The 27608-nt window shown below is 38.7% G+C and overlaps 1 protein-coding gene across 6 annotated transcripts in view; it reads left to right on the forward strand.

The window, feature by feature from the left end:
- agla (amylo-alpha-1, 6-glucosidase, 4-alpha-glucanotransferase a) overlaps nt 1-27608 on the forward strand; it is a 68482-nt gene that overhangs the window by 28145 nt on the left and 12729 nt on the right. For all 6 annotated transcript variants that reach the window (XM_052013062.1, XM_052013061.1, XM_052013059.1 and 3 more), the window contains 15 exons: nt 1759-1946; nt 3986-4109; nt 7012-7175; nt 7736-7837; nt 10067-10222; nt 10356-10506; nt 11556-11680; nt 13268-13377; nt 13502-13636; nt 14769-14899; nt 16683-16819; nt 22190-22323; nt 24960-25135; nt 25616-25718; nt 26970-27195. In XM_052013062.1, coding sequence (XP_051869022.1) covers nt 1759-1946; nt 3986-4109; nt 7012-7175; nt 7736-7837; nt 10067-10222; nt 10356-10506; nt 11556-11680; nt 13268-13377; nt 13502-13636; nt 14769-14899; nt 16683-16819; nt 22190-22323; nt 24960-25135; nt 25616-25718; nt 26970-27195 — 2162 coding nt within the window. The remainder of the gene's footprint in view (nt 1-1758; nt 1947-3985; nt 4110-7011; nt 7176-7735; nt 7838-10066; nt 10223-10355; nt 10507-11555; nt 11681-13267; nt 13378-13501; nt 13637-14768; nt 14900-16682; nt 16820-22189; nt 22324-24959; nt 25136-25615; nt 25719-26969; nt 27196-27608) is intronic.

Here is a 27608-nt window from a genome sequence, read left to right on the forward strand (position 1 = left end):
GTTCTTGATTAGTAAGGGCCTCAGAGGTTACGGGGAGAAGGCAAGAGAATGGGGTTGAGGGGAAAAATAAATCAGCCATGATCAAATGACGGAGCAGACTCGATGGGCCAAATGGCCTAATTCTGCTCCTATGTCTTATAGTCTTATAATTTTGTCTTCAGACTTTAGCCAAAAGTAGATTAATAAAGAAAGTTTTTCCTGCTCCACCAGAAGCATCCAAAAAAAATGATTCCTTGGTCATTGTAAACAGCCTGTGTAATAGTATCTAAGCCACTTCTTTGGAATCTCACTAAACATGTTTATTTTTCCAGATATATTTATCTTAACTGGTTTAAATTGTAGCTGGTCTCCCGCAGAAACTTGGTACACAAATGTTTAGTTTCTCTTTGTGGTTCAGATAGACCAAAAGCATTTGGGTTGGGTCCACCCAAATATTTAGTACCTTAAAGATAATCTGAAAAAAATTCTCATCAATTTTCAATGTGGAAAATTAAAACTAAGCCCTTATCGGGCTATGGAGGTCCTTCTGTGAGGGTTTTTAGAAAAATTAAGAGCATCGTGCACATCCTTATGCTAAACCTAGCTTAAATGCAAAATTTTAGATCTCTAGGTTGTTTTGTTACTGAGCTGTGCAAGGGACAAACCAACATTTTATTATACATCTTTAGGTGCTCATTTCTCAACTATTGTTCCATCAAACTTCCACAAGACAAAATGAAATCTTTTTGTTTCCATGTTAATTTGCAATTTATTCATATTTTTATTGCATGTAGTTGCCAATATACTGAAAAATAGAAATTCCTGAAGTTGCAGAAAAAATTTGTCATAAAATGATCAGTCTTGGCACCTGGCCATTTGATTTGAGAACTTCGAGTTCTCTGTTCACCTCAGGAAGTTGTCTTTTATCACAGCTTTCCTTTGAAGATGATTGTATGCATATTCAAAATATTTTTAGAGATTATAGCTTGTTTCAATAATTTGTTGGTATTTATTTTGAATTAATTTAAGATAATTTGTGTGAATGAAAAGCCCATCACTTTAGTCTTCAACTTTTTTGTTACCAGTTATTCCCTCGCGAGAGATGATTGCTTGAGTGTAATGCAGTGTCGATCTTAGTTAAACTTTGGTATCTAATTCTATTAGGAAATATTCACTGTGGATGAAAACCAGTTAAATTGATAATTTAAAAAGTCACTTGGGATTTGTGTTTTCTTAATAAAGTTGTTGCTTTATTGAGCAAGCAGCTTGTTCATTAAATCCTGTAAATTTACTTAAATCAAAAACATCTGAAGATATAATAGTGTGATATGATCCTCTAAAGGTTGAATGTATTGAACCATGAGGCCTTTTGTTTCAAAATCCTAAATGTTTTTACATTAGGTTACTCTGTTTGCTGCTGGAGTGCTTCTAATGCAATTGTCGTAAATTCTTTAGTTGTTTACAATAATTCCAAATAGTAGCTATTGTAAGGGTTCCACGGTAGCACAGTGGTTAGTGCAACGCTATTACAGTGCCAGCAATCGGGGTTCAATTCCCGCTGCTCTCTTTGAGGAGTTTGTACGTTCTCCCCATGACTGCATGGGTTCCATCTGGGTGCTCCGGTTTCTTCCCACATTCCAAAGACGTACAGGTTAGGAGGTTAACATAGGTGTAATTGAGCGGAGTGGGCTCCTTGGGCTTGAAGGGCCTGTTACTGTGCTGTATAAGTTTTTAAAACCGTTTTAAAAAAAATAAACAATTTGTGTTTTACTGTCATAGGTTCTAATGTCTACTTAAGAAGAGAATTAATTTGCTGGGGTGACAGTGTTAAACTACGATATGGAAAGAAGCCAGAAGACTGCCCTTACCTTTGGGCTCACATGCAGAAGTATACAGAAATAACTGCCAAAATCTTCCATGGCGTGCGGTTAGACAACTGCCATTCAACACCAATACGTGTTGCTGAGGTACAAATAAAGCTCTCTCTTGTCTGTTGGAATTTTTGTTTACAACATGTTCCAAAATGCATTGCAAGAATAATAGATCAAATTTAAAGATGTTCCCAGTTCTAATTTGGAACAGAATTTCTTTTCAATTGTCATTGTAGACATACTGGCTCTATCTTCACTCAGTCCCATTGTAAGTTGGGGCATCCTCCATAATTTCAACAATCCATACCCATCAGCTCACCCCACCCCCCCCAATTGTCCTACTACCCACCTATTAATCCTACTACTCTTTGAAATGTGGGATAAAACAAAGGCACCGAGGGGAAACCCATAGAATCACAGAGCATACAAACATCACACAAGCAGCCCCCCCTGCTCACTGGAGCTGTGAAACAACTGCAATATCTGCTTCCACTGCATCTGTCTAGAATACTTTTGTCTTCATGGTGCTCTCTTGCCCAATCCATTTGGCTTCTGTGGTTTCTTTAAAGCATGTTTCTCCAGGTTCTTGTCTTCAACTGCATATGTGCCTATTGTGGTGAGGGTCTTTAGGAAAGACCTAACATTCATTCACTTATAACTAAAGATGCTGAAATCAACAGTTTCTGGCCCCTGTCTGAGGATTTATCCTCCAGTAAACAACAAGTACTAAAATTAGTTATGTCTCAATCTTTTAAGGCCAAAGTAGAGCAAATGGGACAGAATATCCTGTATGTTGACATTCAGATTATCAAGGCTGGCAGGTTTTATATAGTTTTACGCCATAAGTTGGATAGCTCTGCTTTAAAAATGTTTCTTCAATGTAATTCCAATGACCAGATTATGTTGTGCATTAGTGATTTCAATTCGGGGATTGTAATAAATCCTTGGCTAACTGACTCGTGCTACTTGATTAATCTAATGCTTATATCAGTGTTTCATTCGAAAGAAATTGTGTTATTCCATTTATTAATTATTTTGCAGGGAAAATAGTAGTCTTTAACATTGTGCTACAAGAGCCACAATTGTTCTCTAATTTACATTGGCAATTTACTGTTGGGTAGAAATTTAGTTGATATGTATGGGGAAAAAGCTGCTGTAAATTTTGATTATGATCAAGTAAATTACAGTGTAGCAAAGTGGGACTATTTGAATATCTCTTTTAAAGGGACAGTGGATCCAAACTTCTGTTTGATTCCATGTTTAAAGTGGTGTTTTTGTGAAAGAAAGGTAAAGTTAGAACATAAATGTATCTATTAACAAACACCAGTGGAAATGGAGCTCTGAAGCTTATTATCCAATTCTTTCAACTTAGCAGTTAGTATCAAAAAGGCAGTCTGGTTTCAGCTTTCATTTTAATCAAATTGATCAATTTCTGCAGAATCCTATTTGTTGCATTATTTTTAAATATTAATAATATTTTAACAAATAACTAATTGAAAGGCTAAACTAAAGTTCTTTATTGCAATGAATGTATGCCATTATATTTTTTTTTAAGTTACCAATCTAAACTGCAATTAGACAAACTGTTTCACATTTTCTTGATCATAATACCCTGGCATGGATATTATGCTTTAACATCGGTATTTATTTAAAATATGTTTTTGCAAATAAATTACTATCTGCAGGAAATCTTGGCTCAATTACTTAAACAAAATACATACCTGACACTAAAGTTCTTAACAGTAGGGACATAACCTTTGTCAATTATCTGGAATTTATTAGGTTTCTTTGATGTATGTAAATGTATGTGACTTTGGAAAGTATTGAATACCTTTTAAAGAATATATAACTGAAATTCTTTTTTCATTCTTTTTCTGATGTGCAAATTCTTCTTCTTTCCTTTTCACATTGTGGAAATTATTTAATCTTGCTGATTAAATGATCTTGCTAAACATAATATTTATTTTGCTTTTACAACAACTCACTAATCTGGCAAAAATTCATTAATTTTTTGTATTGCTAATTATTTTGTTTCCCTTCATCTTGGTCTCCCTTTTTGCCCAGTTTGGACTTTTAATTTTTGTCTTGCTTCCTATTTTATGCCCTTTCCTTGGTTCTTGCTTCCTTTCTTGCAGTACATGCTAGACACTGCTCGAAGAATGAGACCTAATTTGTATGTAGTGGCAGAACTGTTCACTGGAAGTGAAGAGATGGATAATGTCTTTGTGACCAAGCTGGGCATAAGCTCCTTAATACGAGGTAAGCACGTTGGTTTTATGAACGCATTGCTCTACACTTGCCAGCATAGTGTGCCTAAATTGTGTAATGTATTTACTATGAAAACTGTTATCTGTCAACAGAAGCAAGGTGGGTAAGAATAATGGTGCTACTATGTACAGCCACCTGTTAAGTATCTCTGAATATTTAGTTTAATAATCTTTGGATTAAGCTGCATATCAATTTACTTTTTTTTTAGATTCTCAACTGTGATGTTGTGCACATGGGGTCAAGACCAAGTGAATGATTCTGATCAAACAGAACGGGAGTGTAGGAGTGTGATTGAACCAAAGTGGGAGAGGAGGTAGGGCAACAGGTGGATCTGCAGAGTGGGTAACAAAGAGGGTCGGGAAGAAGTGTAGGAAGAGGAAGGAGGAATATGACTAGGTGAGAAGGAACAGTTGGGATGGCATTGAGAACCATGATTTGGAGCATGTGGGAGCTCAGGGAAAGCAGCAAAAAGCACCACATTGCCTGACATGCTACCCACTAAGGTGCACCAACAAATTCTGCCTTGCCTATGGCAGAGTCTGCAGATGCCACATTGCCCTCGTCAGTCACCTCAAAACTCACAGGAGTGGATTCTGAGATGATTGTAAGCAGAAGGAACACAGACCTTGAAATATTCAGATGCTGAGGAGGAAATGAATGCTGAAAAGTGGCTGTGAGCATGGAAAGAAATCTATCTAAACAATTTAAATATCCTGTGATAAAATAATGAGATATTAGCTAGTGGTGAGGCAAACCGCCATTTCGCAAACAAATGCAAATATTGCTCAAGGAAGACATTCGTGCAGTGAAGCAAGTTAGTTGGCTTTTGGATCTCAGTTTAGTTGGATGTCAATGCAACCTTTGTATCACACCAGTCCATGTCAGAACTGGTACCTGTCCAAAGATCAAAAACTCTGTTATATCTTTGCAAAGCCACTGAGCTTCCTTAGTCTCAATGCATCGTCACCACTCTCAAACACTTCAACTTTAACCAGTGATGTGGAAAATCTGCTAGTGCTTCTCTACTGCCTGACTGTGGGGGAATTTACCAGCCGGAGTAAATTTCTGATACTTCACTGACTTGCTGCTTTAATTCAGAATCCAACTTTACAGCATTCCACAAAGACTGACTAGTTATTGTTCCAGCTGGTATCTCCCTCCAGAGTTTGGTGGGTAGGAAATAGCGTACCAGCACACAATATACATACCAGTCTAATTTAAAGTGGGATCATGTATCTGGGATGACCCAGTTGTAATGTATCTGTCAGTCTGGTTCAGATGTTGGTTTTCAGTTACTTTAATGCATTGGCTTAGAGTTAGCAATAAGATGTCCTGGGTTACATATTAATTTGACTGTGTGGGTGATATAAGTTGAAGAAGAGTTATGAAATCTCAGTTAATTTATTCATCCTGAAAATATTTGAATTCTATTCATAAACACCCCACTTGCCTTTATTTTGGTGTCAATAGCCATGAAGAGAATGGAGATTTCAATATTGAGGACAATAATTGTGAGGTGAAATACTGGAGTGTGGTTAATGTTGTACCTTTATTTAAGAAGGGCTCCAGGGACATGTCAGGGAACCACAGGTCAGTGAGCCTAACATCAGTGATGGGAAAGTTACTGGAGGGTTGCTGAGAGACAGAATCTGCCAGCATTTGGAAAGGCAAGGACTGATGAGGGATAGTCAGCATGGCTTTGTGCTAGGAAATAGTGTCTCACAAATTTGATTATTTTTTTGAAGAGGTGCCAAGGAGGATTGACAAGGATAGGGCAATAGATGTTGTCCACGTGGACTTCAGCAAGGCTTTGACAAGGTCCCGCATGATAGACTAGTCTAGAAGGTTAGATCACATAGAATCCAGGGCGAACTAGCCAATAGGATATAAAATTGGCTTTGTGGAAGGAGTCGGAGGATGTTAGTGGAGGGCTGTTATTCAGATTGGTGGTATGCCGCAGGGATCGGTGCTGAGTCTGCTGTTGTTTGTCATCTATATTAACAGTTTGGATGACAGTGTTATTAACCTGGTTAGTAAGTTTGTGGATGACGTTAAAATTGGTGGTGTAGTGGACAATGAAATGATAGGTCCTGGAGAGTATTATAAAACCGAGACCTAGGGGTACAGGCACATTGTTCCCTGAAAAACATAGGTAGAAAAGGTGGTGAAGGTGGCACTTGCTTTCTCGGCCAAGGCACTGAGTACAGGAGTTGGGATGTCACGTTGCATTGGTACAAGTTGTTGGTGGTATTGCACTTGGGAGTATTGCACTCAGTTCTGGTCGCCCAGCTATAGGAAGGATGTCATTAAGCTGAAAAGGGTGTAGAAAAGATTCACAATGGGACTGGACGGCCTTAGTTAAGAGGAGAGGCTGGATTAGCTGAGACTTCTTTCTCTCGATAAGGTGGATGGTCACAGTCTTTTTCCCTGGGTAGGGAAGTCAAAAACTACAGAGCAAAGGTTTCAGGTGAAAGGAGAAAGTCTTAAAGGGGACCTGAGTGGCACATTTTTCACACAGATGGTGGTGGATATATGGAGCAAACTGCCAGAAGAAGCTGTAGAGGCAGGTACAATTAAAACATTTTTATGACGTTTGGACATTTACATGGATAGAAAAGGTTTAGAGGGATGTGGGCCAAATGCAGGCAAGTAGGACTAGCTCGGATAAACATCTTGGTCGGCATGGATGAGTTGGGCTGAAGGGCCTGTTTCTGTGCTGTATAACTATATGCCTCTAATCTTTGCAGAAGTTGCTCACCTCTCTCCCCCAACCTGCTCACTCAAATTAACTAAATGAAACTTTTGAGGATAAAGCAAAGAACAATTTAGCAATACAGGTCTAATGTATGCTATATAATGATACTTAACACTTTTTCTTGTGTTTGTATAACAGAGGCAATGAGTGCAGGTGACAGCCATGAAGAAGGGAGGCTGGTTTACCGTTATGGTGGTGTGCCTGTTGGATCATTCGCACAGCTATTTGTAAGGCCTCTGGTACCCAAAATTGCTCATGCTTTGTTTATGGATGTTACTCATGATAACGAGTCCTTGATTCAGGTACAGCATATCATTATCATTTTTGTTGACATTAATCAAAAAGTTATTTGGGGAACACAGAAATTCCTTTGTTCTACTGCCCGTGTGTTATGAAGATTCCAATTTATTTTTTTAATCATATGCCTGCATACCATTAGGAAGATGATCCCATCAGGCTAACCTGTTTTAACTTACTTGCTGATTAATATAAAGAGGTATTTGATGTTTAAAAATGTTGTCTGACAAAGTGATTATCCAATTTTTCGGACAATCCAATTCCTTCTCAGAGATGGTGTGTTTCACAGTTAATATTGAATAGAGTACAAAACTGAGCATTACAAAACTGAGCATTACTAAGCATTATGAATTGAAATTGGGATCAAACGCTATTCAAATGTAGAGTGCACTATAAAGCTGCTGAAAATACCAGGATGTTGCTTTTAATGTTGGAGCATATTTTCACTTTCTTTGAACCAACAAATTGACAACTGGCATACAAATTAATCTGAATAATTTCCGCTTGAATCAGAATGGTCTGTTAATCTTGATAATGCATAATCTCTTGTTTTTTTTTGTTACAGCGCCGTTCTGCTCATGATGCTCTTCCCAGTACAACCATTGTTTCAATGGCTTGCTGTGCCTCAGGAAGTACAATGGGCTTTGATCACTTAGTTCCACACCAGGTTAGTTTGAAGGATATAATTTTATGTAAAATATTTGCATTTTTAAACATTGTTGCACAATGAAGATGTTCTGATATCTTCCATTAATTGGAATCTCTCATAGCAAGCAAACTGTTCTGGTTAATTTAAAATAACATCAAGTGGTGGAATCACTCAGCAGGTCAGGCCACATCTGTGTGAAGAGAAGCAGTTTTAGCGTTTCGGGTAGAAGTTCGACCTGAAATGTTAACTCTGTTTCTTTTCTCACAGGTGCAGTCTGACCTGCTGAGTATTCCAGCACTTTGCTTCTATTTTAGATTTCCAGCATCAGCAGGGTTATTTTTTGATTTTCACAAACCATTCTGGTTCATTATTTACTTTTTAACTGTGTTTTTAGTTTATCTGCTTGTTCCTTATTCCCCAGTATAATTTCACTTGTCTCAGCCTCTGAGGATTCTTTTCATTAAGTGCCCATGTTATATCTTCCCTGTAATGGGGTTTACTATCCAACTAATTCTTTTTTGAAGACCAAGAAATGCAAAATTGAATTTTCGTGACAGGAGGAACAATTTGTTTAGCCAGATTTGATTAGGCAGATTAGATCAGCTCATTGATTGGGCCATATAAAATACATTCAAGTTCTGCTATCCCTTGTGCCAAGACTTCACTTTTCCATATTATCCTGGAATGCAAAAATAACTCTAGGCTTCTATTTTCCACAGTCAAACGTATTTCTGTACCTGATCCATGCACCCTGCATTCTCACCTTCAACAAGTGTGAGAAATTTCTTGCAGTTTGAGACTCTCCTGTGCTGGAATTCGCACCCCCCCCCCCCCCCCCACCCAACCAATCAGAATTACACAAATATTTCTATCCAGCTCCAGGCCTGAACTGTGATTTTTATCTAGCATCTTTTCAATCTCTTGGGATTAGTGTAGATAAGCAGAAAGGTGGTATGGATCTGGTGGGGCAAAGGGTCCACTTCTGTGCTTCTGACTTCATGACTCACTTCATTGCATCGGTGAGGTCAACCTGCTCTCTCTCCTGCTAAGTTGCTAACCGCACATCCTTCCTTCCTGTTCCCAATGCCAACCGAGGATATAAACTTCCTTCCCCTCTGGTTATTTGCCCTCTTACAAATCTGCCAACAGTGAATCCTTCATCAAAAAACAGTACCCTAGACCCAGTCTTTTCTTTGACCCAGTGTCACTATTGGCAGTCATGTCCTCGGCCTCAGGCCCCCAAGTCCTAGATTTTCTTCTTGTCTCTCTTTTATAACTAACTAGTTTGCTTACCTATTCTAACATCTCCTTATGTGGCTCATTCCTGTAAAGTCTGTTAATATATTATGTTTATGGTGCTAAATGAGTGCAACTTATTGAAATATGGCTGTTTAACTGCTTGTGAGGGGCCTACCTCTGTATTCAATTGCTAACCATAGGATCTTCTAGAACCGAGTCATAGACTTGTAATCTCAAGTATTCTGTACGGTGTAGGTTTCTTGCTGCTTGTGGGATGCTGCTTTGTGGCACCATGCATTTCCTCAGAGTAAACATTTCATAATAGCTCTTGTAAAAAAAAAGTTGTGTTACATTTTTGTTGTTGTATACCAATGGTAATACTGGTTAGACTAGGAGATAAAGTCTTAGGATTAAAGGTTAGCATTGTAAATTTTCATAGATATGTCTCTGAATTCTTGGCTGTTTAAATTGAAGACTGAGATTGACAGATTTTTGGATACTTGGAAGTTATGGAGATGAGATGTGAGGCACTGGATCAGCCTTGATAATGACCTATGTCAGTGCAGTCTCAAGGAGCTGGATAGTTTGCTCTTGTCTGTATTTCTTGTGTGCAATGTAGAAAATAGAGTAGCAACTTTGCAAGTTTCACTTGGCCAGACTTTTCAGGGTGAATGTTAATGATCGTGTAGAAAAAAAACTATGAAAGGTGTTTCTTTTTAAAATTTGTTCAGAAGCTCATATGTACTTCCAGTAATAATGGTGACTTAAATATTAATAGGAAAACATTATGTTGATTTCTTTTTAATTCTGAGAATGCATGGGAATCGGTATTCTTTGGCTTTACCGAGATTTGTGGTACTTTTTAAATTCTACCTGTTTACCTGTTCCCTGTCTTGACTGTAACATAATTGAAGTTGTAATATTCACTTGGAGCATTTAAAATACAATGCACATATTTTGATTTCCTGCACACTGAACTTTCTGTTTTCTGTCTTTGTATGTTAATAGATATCCGTGGTTGCAGAAGAGAGGCTGTATCCGAAATATAATCCTGATGCAGGTCCAGAATCTGCAGGGGAGCTCAGTGAAAAATCTGGAATCATTGCAGGAAAACAAGCAATTAACTTGCTTCATCGTCAACTAGGAGCTCAATCATTCAATCAGGTGTGGAAAAGTGTAATAATTTGTTATTTAAATCTCGGAATATTGATCTAACCTTGTGTGACTTGAATGAATTGAAAAGCTGTTGCATCAAGGTTATGAGATCTTTCTTCAAATGTGATGGTATGTATTTTAGGTGTACGTGGATCAAGTTGATGAGGACATTGTGGCAGTAACACGACATTGCCCAAATACCCACCACTCAGTAGTGGCTGTGTCGCGTACTGCATTTAGAGACCCAACAAAATCGTACTACAAGTCTGAACTACCTTCAATGTGCATCCCAGGTAGTGTTTCTACATTTTTTAAAAATATGTGTTTATAATGTTAAATGAGAACACTCTATATATTCTTTCCAATGTGATACTTAGATCATTGAGCTAGACGGGCAACCAAAGTGACCCCTTCAACTAGTTTACAACTCTTAAGTATCAGCTTGGTATGCTTCCAATACCACCTTAAAATTCAGTGGAATATGAATCCACATTGACAGTGAAACATTTTCTACTTTTATCCTGCCAGTATTGCTATTCAGGACTGAAGTAATTTTCAACCAATGACAGACCAACTTTGTGTATTCTATAAGGGACATCCAAACTGATGAGAGTAAGGATAAAATTTCATTAGTGGTGAAAGGGTCACATATTTATGTTATAAATCTATGATCTTCTTTCGATACTCTTTCAGCTTCAGTGACGTGCACACTATTGGGAATAGAAGATAGATGCAACAGCAGTGACCCAAGTGCTTTAAGCTTCATGTATCCAAGTGACTAAGTCTTGCTGTGTTATCCAGTATGCCTATAAGAGACTAGAACTGGGGAAGGATGGTGAGGGTGAATGGCCATAGGACCAATCAGTCCTGAATACTGTGGGGATGGAGGACTGGTGGGAGTACTGGGAAACTGCCAGATTGGAAAGTGAAGAATGGTGGGGTGGTTGGGGAGGGGCGGTGGATTCAAGAGATTCACTGGTCTGGTTGGGGGGGAAACCAGGAGACCACAAATTGGGCATTTGAGGCAGGGTGGCTGTTGCTTTTCTGAGCAAAGGTCATCCAAAACTTTACTGTAATAAAATCAAAACTTAGTGTATGTATCCTTATGACATCTTCAGTGCTTCACTGCCAATGAAGTCTTTCTGAATTTAATTCACTGATGTACTAAACAAACACAACTCGATTTTCATGCAGTAATGACCTGCAAACACAAATAAGATAAGTGATATCAGATAAAATTGTACTTTTGATCACAATATATAGCTTGCTCCTTGTTCTCTTTATTTCTATTACATTTTGACTGAATGTACTGAGAATTCAATACCATTCATCTTTATTACAGGTAAAATAGAAGAGATTGTGATGGAGGCCATGACGGTAGAGAGGAAAACTGCTCCATACAAAAAGGATGAGCATTTTATTAATGGGTTGCCACAATATACAGTGGATATCAAAGAACATTTGCAGGTGAAGAACACGTTTTCATGCAATGTTGATGCAGTAGGATAGTGATTAAGCTATTGGACTAGAGTTCACGAGCTCTGGAATACTGTTTCAGTGACGTGATTTCAAAGCTCCACTGTACCATCTTGGGAATTTAAATTCCAGTAACTAAATAAATCTGGAGTATAAAAGAGAAGTAGCATTTATGGTGACCAAGAAATTATCAGGTTGTCATAAAAACCCGTTTCGTTCTGGGTCTGGCAGATGGAGTACAATGTTGGTAAATGCGAGGTCATCCACTTTGGAAGGAAAAATAGAAGACCATATTATTATTTAAATGGTGAAAGATTGCAGCATGCTGTTGTGCAGAGAGACTTGGGGGTGTTTGTGCATGGATTGCAAAAGGTTGGCTTGTAGGTGCAACAGGTTATCAAGAAGGCAAATGGAATGCTGGCCTTCATTGCTCGAGGGATTGAATTTAAGAGCAGGGAGGTTATGCTGCAACTGCACAGGGTACTGGTGAGGCTGCACCTGGAGTACTGCGTGCAGTTCTGGTCTCCCTACTTGAGAAAAAAAGGATATACTGGCTTTGGAGGCAGTGCAGAGGAGGTTCACCCGGTTGATTCTGGAGATGAGGGGGTTAGCCTATGAAGAGAGATTGAGTTGCCTGGGACTTATACTCGCTGGAATTCAGAAGAATGAAAGGGGATCTTCTGGAAATAAAATTATGAAAGGAATAGATAAGGTAAAGGCAGGAAAGTTGTTTCCACTTGTAGTTGAGAACCAGGGGACATAGCCTCAAGATTCGGGGGAGTAGATTTAGGATGGAGATGAGGAGGAACTGCTTTCCCAGAGAGTAGTAAATCCCTGGAATTCTCTGACCTGGGAAGCAGTAGAAGCTACCTCATTAAATATACTTAAGACACAGTTAGGTGGATTTTTGTATAGTAGAGGAATTAAGGTTATATGGGGAAAATGCACGTAGGTGGGGTGAGTCCACGGCCTGATCAGCCACGTTCTTAATGAATGATGGAGCAGGCTCAACGGGATAGTTGGCCTACTCCTGCTCCTATTTATGTTTGCTAATTACCACTGGGAAGGATTTTACCTGGTCTGTCTATATGTAGTTATGGATCCATCCACCCACATGGTTAACTCTCAGTCACTTCCTAATTTATCAACAAAGCCATTGACACTTAATTAATTTGGAACCATGTGCTTATTTTTCTTCACTTTTGTGTCAATGTTTTAATGATTTTTAATATCTTTGAATTTTAATTGTTTATATTCACTTGAAAAAGTTATAAAATGGCTTTTGATTGTCCAAGACATTTAAAAGAAATTCAGTGTCCTTTGGCAACTAGCCATTGAACCAAGGTCATCAAGATGGTCTCATGTTGGAACCTTGGATTGATGTCTAAAGCTTCTCCCTCAGTCAGAACCCAATGCACCATGTGGGATGGCCTTCAGGTCCGGAGGGTTTACTTATTCAGCCTTTTCGATCTAGATAAAGGTCAGCTGAGTGAGGGCCTGGGAAGCAGACCATATTACAACAAAATAAACACCACAATATTTTTATTTACAAGTGCCAATTCTGTGTTCATTTTCCAGTTAAATGAGAGCAGAATTATTAAAGCACAAGTAACTTCTAAAGATCGCAGTGACTATGTCTATGAAATTAAGTTTGAAAATTTTCCTCCTGGGAGCATCATTATCTTCCGGTAAGTGAAGTTCTTGTATACTTGAGTGACCGAGAAGTAATTTATCTAATAAACTTATTAAATTTATATCATGATAGAATGTTTTCATAAAATATTCTATACTTAATAATCATTGTCTTTGCAGGGTGAGTCTAGATCCAGAGGCCCAGCGTGCAGTTGGATTACTCCGCTATCATCTCAGCCAATTTAATCCTTTTTACAAAGCTGGCAGCATTGCCGACAAGAATGCTCCACCAGCATTGGCTCAGTCATTTATGTCGTGAGTTCCATATTTTTTTTGGATGGGATAGAAATATAGTTGTAGATGAGTAAACTTTCAACAAAAAAAATTGTAAACTCAATGATTTATTTCCCAGAAATAGTCAAACTTGTAAGTTTTTTTTATCAGCAGATTTTCTATTAATACAATTTTCTATTTGTGTCTCTCTCTGAAATGTTAAGCTTCCATTAACTTTTTTTTTCCAAAGGCATGTATATCTACTGCTTTTCTTGAGCTTGGGAAGCTGGCCTTTTGAGGGCAAGAACCACATATTCAGAGGTGGCTGCTAGTTATTGATTGATCTCTGATAGTACCTAAGTAGTCATTGTCCACAGGAGGATTAAACAGGAAGGCTTGGTTAAACGCAGGTCCATCTTTGCAACGATACATCATAAAAATGTTTGAGACCTCTGACTATTTATGATCAAAGCCACTGAAGCTGCTTTACTTTTTTTTTAAAAAATTTCTTGAATTTTGAGATTGTTCCTTCTAATATAGCTTTTGTCAATGAGGAATTACCTTGGTTTCTTTTCCTGTAAACCTTTACTAATTCATCAAATAGCTTCTACTAATGCAGAACATTTGGCTCAAAGTCTGCCATTTTTCAATATTCCTTTGAAAGGAGATAATGTCAGATTTTTCTAAGCGTCAAGGTAAGCGTCAATTATGATTAGAATTCATTTCTGCATAACGTTTTGAAGTCTAATCAGAAATCTAATTTGTTTTTTAATGTATAACAAGCTTCTTTTGTGGGCTTCTCAAGATAACTATTTAGAATCTAGGTTCCTCCCAAAAAAGCTATGGTGTTACTTTTATTTAATCAAGCAGTTTTAAAAGCACAAAATACTGGAGATACTTTGCAGTTCAAGCAGAATGTCTGCAATTCCTTCTGACTGAAGTATTTTGGGCATTTTTATTTCAGATTTCCATCATCCTCAGTATATTGCTTTTGTACTATTCTTACATATTTTAATGTTAAATGGTAGTTCCAATTGATAAAACTGAGTTTCTGCATAACAAAATGCACCTTTGCATCAACATGTGAATAATATAATTTTTATTCTGTAAGTTATAGTACTTTGCATGTGTTTTTTTTTGTCAATGAGGAATTATCCTTTTTTTTCATCTACAGAACAGCTGCAAATCTTACGTTGGCTGACCTTAATATGTTGCTGTATCGATGCGATTATGAGGAACAGGAAGATGGTGGAGGCTGCTACTTTATTTCAAACTTTGGGCATTTGAAATATGCAGGTTTGCAAGGTATGTGAATCTGGTTTACAGTGATACAGGACTTAATTGTATTGGTTTATTATTGTCACATATACCGAGGTACAGTGAAAAACTTGTCTTGCATACCGTTCGTACAGATCAATTCATTACACAGTGCAGATACATTGAGTTAGTACAGAGTGCATTGAGGTAGTGCAGGGTAAAAACAATAACAGAGTAAAGTGTCACAGCTACAAGGAAGTGCATTGCAGGTAGACAATAAGTTGCAAGGTCATAACGAGGTAGATTGTGATATTGTTATATTAAATTTGCTTTGATAAAATTATGTCAAATATTTTCAGTGGTTTTTTTGGGTTTTGTTTTGATAAACAAAAGTAGAACCATTCACAAATTAATTTGATTAGGAATTAGATACCAGTAATTGTGTTTTATTGAGGAATGAATATACTGGTCCTCCCTGGACTACGAACACACGACTTTTGGACACCCCCGTACATACATACAAGCATTGGGGAGTATTGGCAATGGATTTGCTGTCTGCTGCTGATATCTTCTGCTGGGTGGAAATGGGGCTGGGTCAAACCAAGGAGAGCTGGGAGCACTGAGAGATTTGCTCACTGAGTCAGAGAGGCTGCTTTTCCCACGTCTGCTCACTCTCCCTTTTAAAGCTGTTTCTGTGATCCTCTCCCACACTCTGTTTTAGTTCACTTCTCTGTAACACAACCCTATTGTAACCTGGGAACTGCCTTTAATTATGATGCAAAGAAATGTTGTTTCTTTTATTGTCTATATTGCCAAATTATAAACACCAATCTGAAGTCAACCAAATTTTAGAACAACTGATTATGATTTGTCACTTCGTGGGTGATGAGGACAATTTAAAACCAAAGCCTTTGGAGCTGAAGAACCCAGGACTCTGGTCATATTGAGTTGAGTGATCTCAACCAGGTAGAAGCTAGAAGTTGTAATGGGCTTTCCTGGACTTGGATTACAAAGGAGCAAATTAGCCAGTTTATTTCTCTTGGTTACCATTCATCGGCCAATTTTGAAAGTGCATGTCTGGATGACACTGTAGACTGGTGCATTTCACCACTGATTAGCCCACTAAGCATTCACTGTTCAGGTTAATTATTTGGTGAGCTATTTAAGGATGCACAGCAATTGTTTCTCAAAAAGAATCAATGCCTTAATGGTACGAATTGATAATTGATAGAAAAAGGAAAATATTGTTCTGATGTAATACCTGTTGGACGCACTGGATGGCACTGGTGAAGTGACTTTATTATTTACGAATCAAGTCCCAATCACATTTTATCACTCCTTGTATTCAAGGGAACATAAATAACCTCTGAGGGCTGTTTACTCTCATGTAAATCTATGGTCAATCTCATGAAAGGTTTACCATAAGTCTGTTGTTAGAGTAAACTGACCCTCAGAATTTAAATGGAGATGTAAGAGATTGCAGATGCTATTATCTTGAGCAAAAAAAATCTTCTGGAGGAATTCAGCAGATCAGGCAACATCTGTGGCGGAAGAGAGACAGATGACGTTTCTGGTGGAGACCCCACATCATGACGCCTACAGTCCTGAGACAGGATCTCAACCCAAAACTGCAATCATCACTCTGCCTCTACAGATGCTGCCTGACTTGCAGAATTCTCCCAGAAGTTTTTTTTGACGGAATTGAAATATTGTAATATTTTCTGACTGAAATATACTGAGCAATCAGTATATAATAAGATTTCTGATACAGGTAACAAATGGTCTTTGGTTTCCCTCAGTAAATGTAATCGAGACTGTTGTGCTTTATTAGGATTCATGTCAGTACTCGCAGATATTAGACCCAACAATGACCTGGGACATCCTTTGTGTGAAAATTTGAGGGCTGGAGACTGGATGATGGACTTCATATGTAATCGTTTGATTGCACGTGGGGGCAATCTTGAAGTGGTGAGCTGATGTTGTTTTGTGTGTTTGTTTATATGGTCACATGGATATAACATAAAAGTAGAAGCAGATGAGGACCATTTTGCCCTTAGTGCCTGCTCTGCCACTCAGTAACATCATGGCTGATCTTTTACCTTTACTTTTTTGTCCTAACTTTATATCCCTTGGTTCCATTAATATTTATAAGCTTGTTTTTTTAGCTTTCTAGACTCTCCTAAAACCTTCCATCTCACAATCCACACACCATTGACCAAGTTTTGATACATTTCATGATATCTCCTCCTCTAGCTTTGTTCCCTATTTTTCTATGAAATGCTTTGAGGTGCCTTTCTTCTTTTAACGTACTTTATAGATGAAAGTTCTTCCAATGTAAGAAAATAAAAGCTGCTGTATTGTTGTAGTAAGGCGATGGCATTTATAATCAAATTATTAAGCATAATGGGATTACTTGTGAAAACTTGATATTTTCCCTGAAGGCCTGGCACTGACTTATTGTACAGAAATACAGCAGATTCAGTCTTGTTTTTGCAGAAATTCTACTAAAGTTATAATGTGAGTTTTAAACTGAGAATGTTGTCGTCTGAATCAGAGGATTGTGAATCCCATTTTGGAGACAAGTTCATAATCTAAACTTGCACTCCAGTGCAGTGCAGTACAGAGGAAGTGTTGAGTGTAGCATCTTTAGGAGGAGGTAGTAAGCTGATGCTGCATCTGTTTAAATCAAATGTTAAAAATAAAATCCTATTCCCCTATTTTGAAAAGAGCTGCATTCTCCTCCAAACCCTGGTTGATATTTACCCTTCAAACAAAATCACAATATAAGGTTTTGTTTTAGCATCACCAGTTATCATGTTTACAGAACCATAATTTTATGTGAATTGGCTGCTTTGTTTCCTACAATAATACTTTAAAATTACTTAATCAACTGTGTAATATCTTGCAATTAAAAGGATTTTTTTTCCTTGAAAAAAATGTCTTAAACCATTGAATCATGGCAATTTTACAGTCAGAATTAGAAACAATTCCAAATTTTGTCAAAAAATTAGTTTCAGTAAAAACTGGTGATTTTTAAAAAAAATTTAAACAGATTATATTTTGATGGTTCATTGCGTGATGTAAACCCTGCATTAAATTAGTAAATTAAATTGCTACATTGGTTTATTATTGTCACATGTACTGAGGTAAAGTTTTTTTAAAAAACTTCATTTTGCATCCATACAGATCATTTCATTATAGCAGTGCATTGAGGTAGTACAAGGGAAAACAACAGAATGCAGAATAAAATAGACAGCTCTGGCAGATGAATGCGTGGCTGAGTGACTGGTGCAGGGGGCAGGGCTTCAGATTTCTGGATCATTGGGACCTTTTTTGGGGGAGGCGTGACCTATTAGCTAAGGATGGGTTGCACCTAAACTCCAAAGGGTCCAATATCCTGGCGGGAATGTTTAATTTAGCTGTTGGGGAGGGTTTAAACTAATCTGGCAGGGGGATGGAAACCAGGATACAAGATGTTAGAGTAAGGGAGGAAGTTTATAGAAATAAGTCCAAGACAGTATGCAGTGAGGATGGCAAGAAGGACAGGCAGGTGAGAAGTCAGGGTAATTTGCTGAACAATAGAAGTACAACAAATCAGGATGTTAGGATAGAGGATGAGGTATATAGAAACATGTCTAAGATAGTGTGTAGTGAGGATGGTAAGAAGGACAGACAGGGGAAAAGTCAGGATAGTTTGCTGAACAATAGAAGTACAACAAAATCAATAGCAGATACTGGACTAAATGTACTATATTTAAATGCACGTAGCATTAGGAATAAAGTAGATGACCTAGTGGCACAAGTACAGAATAATAAATATGACATTGTGGCAATCACCAAGTCATGGCTTTATGACGGATGTGATTGGGAACTGAATGGCCAGGGGTACACAGTATATAGGAAGGATAGGTGGGTGGGCAGAGGGGGAGGTGTGGCCATGATGGTTAGTAGTGATATAAAATCAATAGAAAGGAAGGATATTGGGTCAGAAGAGGCAGAATCCTTATGGGTGGAGCTAAGAAATAGCAAGGGTAAAAGGACAATAGTAGCAGTTATATATAGGCCCCCTAATAGCAGTCAGGAAGTGGAAGATAAGTTGCAGTTTGAAATAGAAAAAGCATGCCAGAGTGACAATGTGAAGATAATTATGGGGGATTTTAACATGAAGGTGGACTGGGAAATCCAGCAAGGCAGTAGAACTCAGGAGAGTGAGTTTGTGGAATGTCTACGGGACGGTTTTTTGGAGCAACTTGTTGATGAACCCACCAGGGGATCGGCTGTTTTGGATTGGGTGCTGTGTAATGAACTAGAGGTGATTAGGGAACTAAAGGTAAAGGAACCATTGGGAACTAGTGATCACAATATGATTGAGTTCAGTTTCAAATTTGAGAAGGAGAAGCTGATAACTGGTGTATCGATATTTCAGTGGAACAAAGGAAATTACAGTGGCATGAGAGAGGAGTTGGCCCAAATTGATTGGAAGAGTAAGCTAGATGGAGGGACGGCAGAGCAGAAATGGAAGGAATTTCTACAAGAAATAAGGAAAATGCAGGATAGATATATTCCAAGAAAAAAGAAGGTTTTGAATGGAAAAAAGGCACAAATGTGGATAACGAGAGAGGTGAAGGCTAAAATAAAAGCAAAAGGGAGGGCATACAAGGAAGCAAAAATTAGTGGGAAAACAGAAGACTGGGAAACTTTTAAAAACCTGCAGAAAGAAACTAAGAAGGTTGTTAGGAAAGAAAAGATGAATTATGAAAGGAAGTTGGCTTATAACATTCGAGAGGATACTAAGAGTTTTTTTTAAATATATAAGGAGTAAAAGACAGACACGGGTTGATATAGGACCAATTGATAATGGTGTGGGAGAGATTATAATGGATGATAAAGAGGTGGCAGAAGAACTAAATGAGTATTTTGCATCGGTCTTCACTGTGGAGGACATCAGCAATATACCGGTTAGTCAGGGGTCTCACGGAATGGAACTGAGTTCAGTTAAGCTTACTAGAGAGAAGGTGCTAGGAAAACTAAATGGGCTAAAGACTGATAAGTCTCCCGGACCAGATGAGGTGCATCCCCAGGTTCTGAAGGAGGTGGCTTTAGAGATAGCGGAGGCGTTGGTGATAATTTTCCAGGAATCGATAGACTCCGGCATGGTTCCGGAGGACTGGAGGGTCGCAAATGTAGTTCCGCTGTCTAAGAAAGGTGGGAGGCAGCATAAAGGAAATTACAGACCTATTAGTCTGACATCAGTGGTGGGAAAGTTATTGGAATCGATCCTCAAGGATGGGGTTATGGAATACCTAGAGGTGCAAGGCAAGATAGGTCCTAGCCAACATGGTTTTGTGAAGGGAAGATCCTGCCTGACCAACCTATTGGAGTTTTTTTGAAGAAATCACAGGTAGGTGGATAAGGGAGAGGCAGTAGATGTTGTGTATTTAGACTTTCAAAAGGCCTTTGACGAGGTATCGCATAAGAGACTGATTAATAAGATGAGAGGTCATGGAATTACAGGTAGGATAACATAATGGGTGGAGCACTGGCTGGTTGGTAGGAAGCAAAGGGTGGGAATAAAAGGATCTTGTTCTGGTTGGCTACCGGTTACTAGTGGTGTTCTGCAGGGGTCGGTGTTGGGGCCGCTTCTTTATACCTTGTACATTAATGATTTGGATGATGGAGTAAATAGTTATGTGGCTAAGTTTGCGGATGACACCAAGGTAGGTGGAGGAGCAGGGAGTATTGAGGAGACAAGAAGGTTGCAGAGAGACCTAGATAGTTTAGGAGAATGGGCAAGGAAATGGCAGATGAGATTCGATGTTGAGAAATGTGCAGTTGTACACTTTGGAAACAGAAATAAATGGGCAGATTATTATCTAGAAGTAGAGAAAATTCAAAGTACAGAAGTGCAAAGGGACTTGGGGGTACTCGTGCAGGATACCTTAAAGGTTAACCACCAGGTCGGATCGGTGGTAATGTAAGCAAGTGCTATGTTGGCATTCATTTCGAGAGGTATAGTGTGTAAAAGTAAGGAAGTGTTGATGAGGCTCTACGGGGCACTAGTGAGGCCTCATTTGGAATACTGTGTGCAATTTTGGGCCCCATATCTTAGGAAAGATGTGCTGATGTTGGAGAGGGTTCAGAGGAGATTTACGAGGATGATTCCCGGAATGAAAGGGCTTACATATGATGAGCGTTTGTCGGCTCTTGGACTGTACTCACTGGAGTACAGAAGAATGAGAGGGGACCTCATAGGGACATTTAAAATGTTGAAAGGACTGGACAGAGTACAGAAGAATGAGAGGGGACCTCATAGAGACATTTAAAATGTTGAAAGGACTGGACAGAGTAGATGTGGCTAGGCTCTTTCCCTTGGTGGGTGAGTCCAGGACCAGACGGCACAATCTTTGAATTAGAGGGTACAGGTTTAAAACAGAGATGAGGAGAAATTTCTTTAGCCAGAGAGTGGTGAATTTGTGGAATTCCTTGCCAGGTACAGCAGTGGAGGCCAGATCATTGGAGGCGTTTAAGGAAGAGATAGACATATATCTGAATAGTCAGGGTATCAAGGGATATAGGGATAAGGCCGTAAATTGGGGTTAGAATAGTGTGTGTTTTTTTTTGCACCTGACATGCCCCCCCCCCCAATTTCTCATTTTTTTCTTTTTTCCCTTTTCTTTGGAGCAGACTCGATGGGCTGAATTGCCTACTTCTGCTCCCTTGTCTTGTGATCTTGTGAAAATGTTACAGTTACAGAGAGAGTGCAGTGCTGGCAGACAATAAGGTGCAAGGCTATAATGAGGTAGATTGTGAGGTCAAGAGTCCATCTTATTGTACTAGGGGACCATTCAATAGACTTATAACAGCAGATAGAAGCTGTCCTTGAGCCTAGTGGTTGGTAAATGGTTTGAAGCAATGTTTTCTTACCTCAAGTCCTTCCCAGCTACCCTATTCCATACTACTTTGATGCAATCCTCATAGGAGCTTATTTGGTTAGCATGGATATAACTTGAGGCTGAATATCATACGTTAACGATGGAACAAAAAATATTTCAACATGTAAGGGTATTGCTGGTACGGAAGTGTTACAATACTTTATGTCAAAAGTCTGCGCTTGAAAGTAACCTAGGTAATTGTCTGAAATAACTCTACTGGATATAATAATGCATGAAAATCCAGAATTTGTTAACAATGGGGTGGTGGGGGGTGTGGTGATGGAGGGATTATTGTCTAAGTAGTGGCCATTATATTGGATTTGATACCAGGTGAACTGGTTAACTTTTGGCTGCATATATGTGCTGGAAATCTATTATTCCATAATGAGATTCTCTTTTCTGCCAGGTTGGTAAATGGTTTGAAGCAATGTTTTCTTACCTCAAAGTCCTTCCCCGTTACCTTATTCCATGCTACTTTGATGCAATCCTCATAGGAGCTTACTCAGTTATCATGGATATAACTTGGGGCCAAATGTCAAGGTGAGTCTTTTATATTAACAATGGATCAAAAAATAAATCAACATGCTGGTACGGAAGTATTATAGTACTTTATGTCAAAAGTCTGCACGAGAAAGTAACCTAGGTAATTGTCTGAAATAGCTCTACTGGATTTAATAATGCATGACAATCAAGAATATATTAGCAATCTGACAGTGGGGAATATTGTCTAAATAGTGACCGTAATATTGAATTTGATACCAGGTTTCAGAGGGAGGAGAGAAAGTTGCAGATCAAGCTTTGAAATTTAACTTAACTTGAGGAGACCTGGACTGGTAATGACTAAATCAAGACAAAGACAGATAGTGAGACAACAGGAGATAGAGATAGTGTTACCACATTTTCTTCTCTTCACTTTAGTGAAGCCTCACACAGCAGTTGCTGATTTGAGCATCATCATGTCAGACATCACATGATCAAATGGCGCAGATGGTATTTATTATATTTATTAACAACTTAGATGAGGGGGTGGAAGGCTGGGTTAGCAAGTTTGCAGATGACACAAAGATTGGTGGTGTTGTGGATAGTGTGGAGGGCTGTAGAAGCTTGCAGAGGGATACTGATAGGATGCAGAGCTGGGCTGACAAGTGGCAGATGGAGTTCAATCTAGGGAAGTGTGAGGTGGAACACTTTGGAAGGACAAACTCCAAGGCAGAGTACAAGGTAAATGGCAGGATTCTGGGCAGTGTAGAGGAGCAGAGGGATCTGGGGGTTCATATCCACAGATCACTGAAAGTTGCCTCGCAGGTGGATAGGGTAGTTAAGAAAGCTTATGGGATGTTAGCTTTCATAAGTCGGGGGATCAAGTTTAAGAGCCACGAAGTGATGATGCAGCTTTACAAAACTCTGGTTAGGCCACACAGAGTACTGTGTCCAGTTCTGGTCACCTCATTATAGGAAGGATGTGAAGGCATTGGAAAGGGTGCAGAGGAGATTTACCAGGATACTGCCTGGATTAGAGAGTATGGATTATGAGGAGAGATTAAAGGAGCCAGGGCTGTTCTCATTGGAGAGGAGGAGGATGAGGGGAGACATGATAGAGGTATACAAGATATTGAGAGGAATAGATAGAGTGGACAGGCAGCGCCTCTTTCCCAGGGCGCCAATGCTTAAAACAAGAGGACATAGCTTTAAGGTATTGGGTGGGAAGTTCAAGGGTGATGTCAGAGGGAGGTTTTTCACCCAGAGAGTGGTTGGTGCATGGAATGCGCTGCCTGAGGTGGTGGTGGAGACTGATACATTGGACAAGTTCAAGGGATTGTTAGACAAGCATATGGAGGAATTTAAGTTAGAGGCATATGTGGGAGGAAGGGGTTAGAGAGTCTTAGGTGTGGTTTGAAGGGCGGCTCAACATGGTGGGCCGAAGGGCCTGTATTGTGCCGCATGGTTCTGTGGTCTGGCAATTCAAGCAGAACTGGCAAACTATCTGCACCATTTGATGTGCTGACAAGATGCAAACAGCCTCAAGTACCTCCCGTCTCTTGTCCACACCCTCCATCCCCCAAGAACATCAAGCATTAGCATTAGTGCTGCAGTACAGAAGCCCTACCTTGTCTTGTGTTGGCTGTTCATGTAATCGGTCCAAGACTCCTTCCCTGTGTGATGACATGATGCTGAGAAGTTTGGAGGAATACTGAGACCTTGGAGCACAGGCTGGCAATATCCTAGGAGTCTCCATTGACCAGCAATTTAACTGGTCCAGTCAAATAAATACCAGAGCAGGTCAGATCCTGAGTATCATGCAACAAGTGCCTTACTTTCTAACCCACCCAATGCCTTTTCATCATCTTGGAGGCATGAGTCAGAAATATGATGGAATACTCTCTATTAGCCTAGATGAGTTCAGGTCTTAAGTACACTCAAGCTCAACACTATCCAGAACAAAGTAGCCTGCTTGATTGGTACTCCATCCTCTACCCTAATTATTCACTTCCTCCATCACCAGCTACAGTGGCTGCAGTGTCTACCAACTATTAAATGCACTGCAGTTAATCAGCTAGGCTACTCCAACACAATCTCCTGCACTGCAACCTTTACCATCAAGAAGGCAAGGTCTTCAGGCTAATGAGAACAGATAACACTCCCAGTTGCACATGAGCCTGACTTGGAGATATATCACTGGGTCTAAGTTTTGGAACTTCTTCCCCAGCAGCATTATGCGAGTGCCTTCACCAGAAAGAAGACAGCTCGCCACCAACTTTTGAGAAGAGCAGTTGGGGATGAGCAATAAATGCAGGTCTTTCCAGTTATGCCCAGATCCCAAAAAATGAATAAATAAAAATGGTGGGTGTGTGAGGCTCCATAAAAGGATGTCTATCTGGACTTTGCAAGTGCACAAAATTGGAAGTAACCTTGTAACGTTGTTTGGAAATAGACTAAAAGTACAAATTAAAAGGATAAAAACAGTTTACGTGACTGGTGAGATATGACAAGTTCTCCTTCCATTTGATTACCATTCACAACTTGGTTGGTTGATCCTCAAGTCTGCCCATCTTCTTCAAGTGTGAAAAGCTGGGAGATTTATAGAAGCAAAAGATGGACAAGTGAACAATTATTAGCAAAGACATTTTGATGATTTGTTAGTTCTCTGATTTCTACCTTCTGTAATTTTCTCTTAGCTTTGTGCAGAATGGCTCAACATTTGTGAAGCAGCTTGCTATGGCTTCACTACAGATGTGTGGAATCGGACGATTTCCTGCACTTCCGCAACTATCGTCTTCCCTGCAAGATGTTCCATATAGATTGAATTATATAACTGGCGAGAAAGAACAAAGCTGTGTTTCCTTAGCAGCTGGTAAGTAAGCACAACTGCTCTTGGATGTGTTGATTTTAAGCACATTTCACAAAAAATATCCAAAGCTGCAATTCAGCAGTGTAAGTAAATCTGAAAAAATTCCTGTTCTCTTAAAAACTTGATTTTTTTTAAAGGAGTCATGATCCCAGTCATGTAAAGCGTAAGAATAGTGCAAAAGATGATCTTGAACTGGAGGATATACTTAGTCTTCTACCCTGTATAACAAGATTATTTAAAATCTTACAAAGTGACATTGTATCTTAAGTATCATTTAGTCTTTCAACTCTGTAACATGCCTTTTGTAAAAAAAACCATCAATGCACCCATTTGTATAATGTGCAGGATTTATCATTTACCAGGGAAGCCTTTCTATATACTGCAGTATAAAGGTTATTTACCTTGTTAAGCTAAAAAGCTATTGTGCCATTTCATTTTTCAATTCCATCTCTTCTAATTGAGATTTTCACATTTCCTATTAAGGGCTGCCACATTTTGCTGCTGGTTTATTCCGCTGTTGGGGTAGAGATACCTTCATTTCTCTCAGAGGACTACTACTAGTCACAGGTCGTACCCTAGAAGCTAGGTAAGAAGTAACCATGTCATAGAATCCTAGGAGATATCAACACTGAAGGGGTTATTTTTCATATTTTCCTGTGTCAGTGCTGAAGAACCGTCTGAACACTAAACTTGTTTCTCCTTTTGTTTTGTACCCAGAAATGTCTCTTCTGATCGTGTTGGCCTTCTTTCCCTTCGAAATGTTTTTCTGAAAATTAGCCAGGATTCCACGTAGAAAACAACTCTAGGCCTCTGTTGTTGACTGAGTCAGCAAACATTTCTTGTAGAATTCTAAACCACACAGTGATTGCAACTATAATCAATCTTCTGCTGCTCATGAATTCAGATACTAAAGCTGCATGTGATACAAGCATTCATTTATGTCATTTTGACCGCTTTGAACTTGGAAATGAGTTAGGTTAAAAGGAAAACAAAATGCCAGAAACAACCTGCATTTTGGCAGTGCTTTGCAAGAGAATATTTGAAGTTTTAACATTTAAAGATTCCACTTTAAAATAGCCAGGAAAGGTTGTAGATGGACAGCAATTCTTTACAACACGATCATCAGGCACTCATAAATGAAAAATAAATTAATGCATTCAAACATAATACTCAAGATAAGCACAACACTTGTGTTTAACAAAAACAAATTATTTCAGAATGACTGAAATTTAGTAGGTTTGATGTACTAATCTGTTAAAGATGCTGAGGATGCAGGTTTAAAGCTAAATACATTAACAAGTGACACAGGAAGTGGTGAGAATTTTCTAATTGTCATTTCCCAATCTCCTATTAAGGTATATTCCTGAAGGAATTGTAAGCCATACTATTTGATTGACCACTTGATTCTCCTTGTTGGGTTTGAGATTTTCATAGTGAGCACATCCCTTGTAGTTGCATTTTTTTCATGCATCAATTAATTTATGGCACTCACTAAATATCAATCCATTTTCCTCTAAACTAAACACATTCATTGTGTAATGGCACTACTTCGTTGTGAATGTCTGACGAATCGTGCACTTTCAGATTTAAAGCATCTGCACTATTTTGCTTTTACCTTTTAATATATCTATTGCCAGGTTTTGTATTATGCAAGTTCAAAATTTAATCAAAGTTCCTTATTAAGCATGACTCAGAATGTAATCCAAGTACTAAAATCAAATCAGTCTCTCCTGGTTGACTGACTTGGGTTGTGTTTCAGTATGAATGTAAATTGGTCACAACTTAAAAAAAAAATCTGCCATTATTTTATTTCTCAAATTGTTTAATTTGATTACAGGAATATAATCCTTGCATTTGCTGGTACTCTACGGCATGGTCTAATTCCAAATCTGCTTGGACATGGAATATATGCACGATATAATTGTAGAGATGCTGTCTGGTGGTGGCTTCAGTGCATTCAGGATTACTGCAAAATGGTTGAGAACGGAGTGGAAATTCTCAAATGTCCTGTCAGTCGACTCTATCCGACTGACCATTCTCCAGCTCTTGCTCCAGGCTCTGTGGTAATTGTTTACTTTGTCCTAGTTATTTGCAGCAGCATATAACTGTGGTGTAAGTGACTTTCTAAAGTGACAAATCCTTATGTTTTTTTTTAATGCATAATTACTCCAAGATATTTGCTTTATTATTTTATCTTCCATGTTAGAATTTAGCTCTGGTAGAATTAGAACATTAGAACTGTGCAGCACAGGAACAGGCCCTTGGCCCCACAATATCTATGCCGAACACAATGCCAAATTAAACTAAATCAAGTTAAAGGAATTTTAGTTTTGTTTTCTTCCACACATGATTATAATGGAACAGAACAATACAAAATCTGATCCTTCTGTTTGAGAATAACCTGAAAAGATCTAAAGGCCTTTTATTATAGATATTATCAGAAGCAAAGCTCTAATTCATTTTTTTTCTGATTCTC

The sequence above is a fragment of the Pristis pectinata genome, chromosome 3, assembly GCF_009764475.1.
Source record: "Pristis pectinata isolate sPriPec2 chromosome 3, sPriPec2.1.pri, whole genome shotgun sequence".
In the NCBI taxonomy this organism is placed as follows: domain Eukaryota; kingdom Metazoa; phylum Chordata; class Chondrichthyes; order Rhinopristiformes; family Pristidae; genus Pristis; species Pristis pectinata.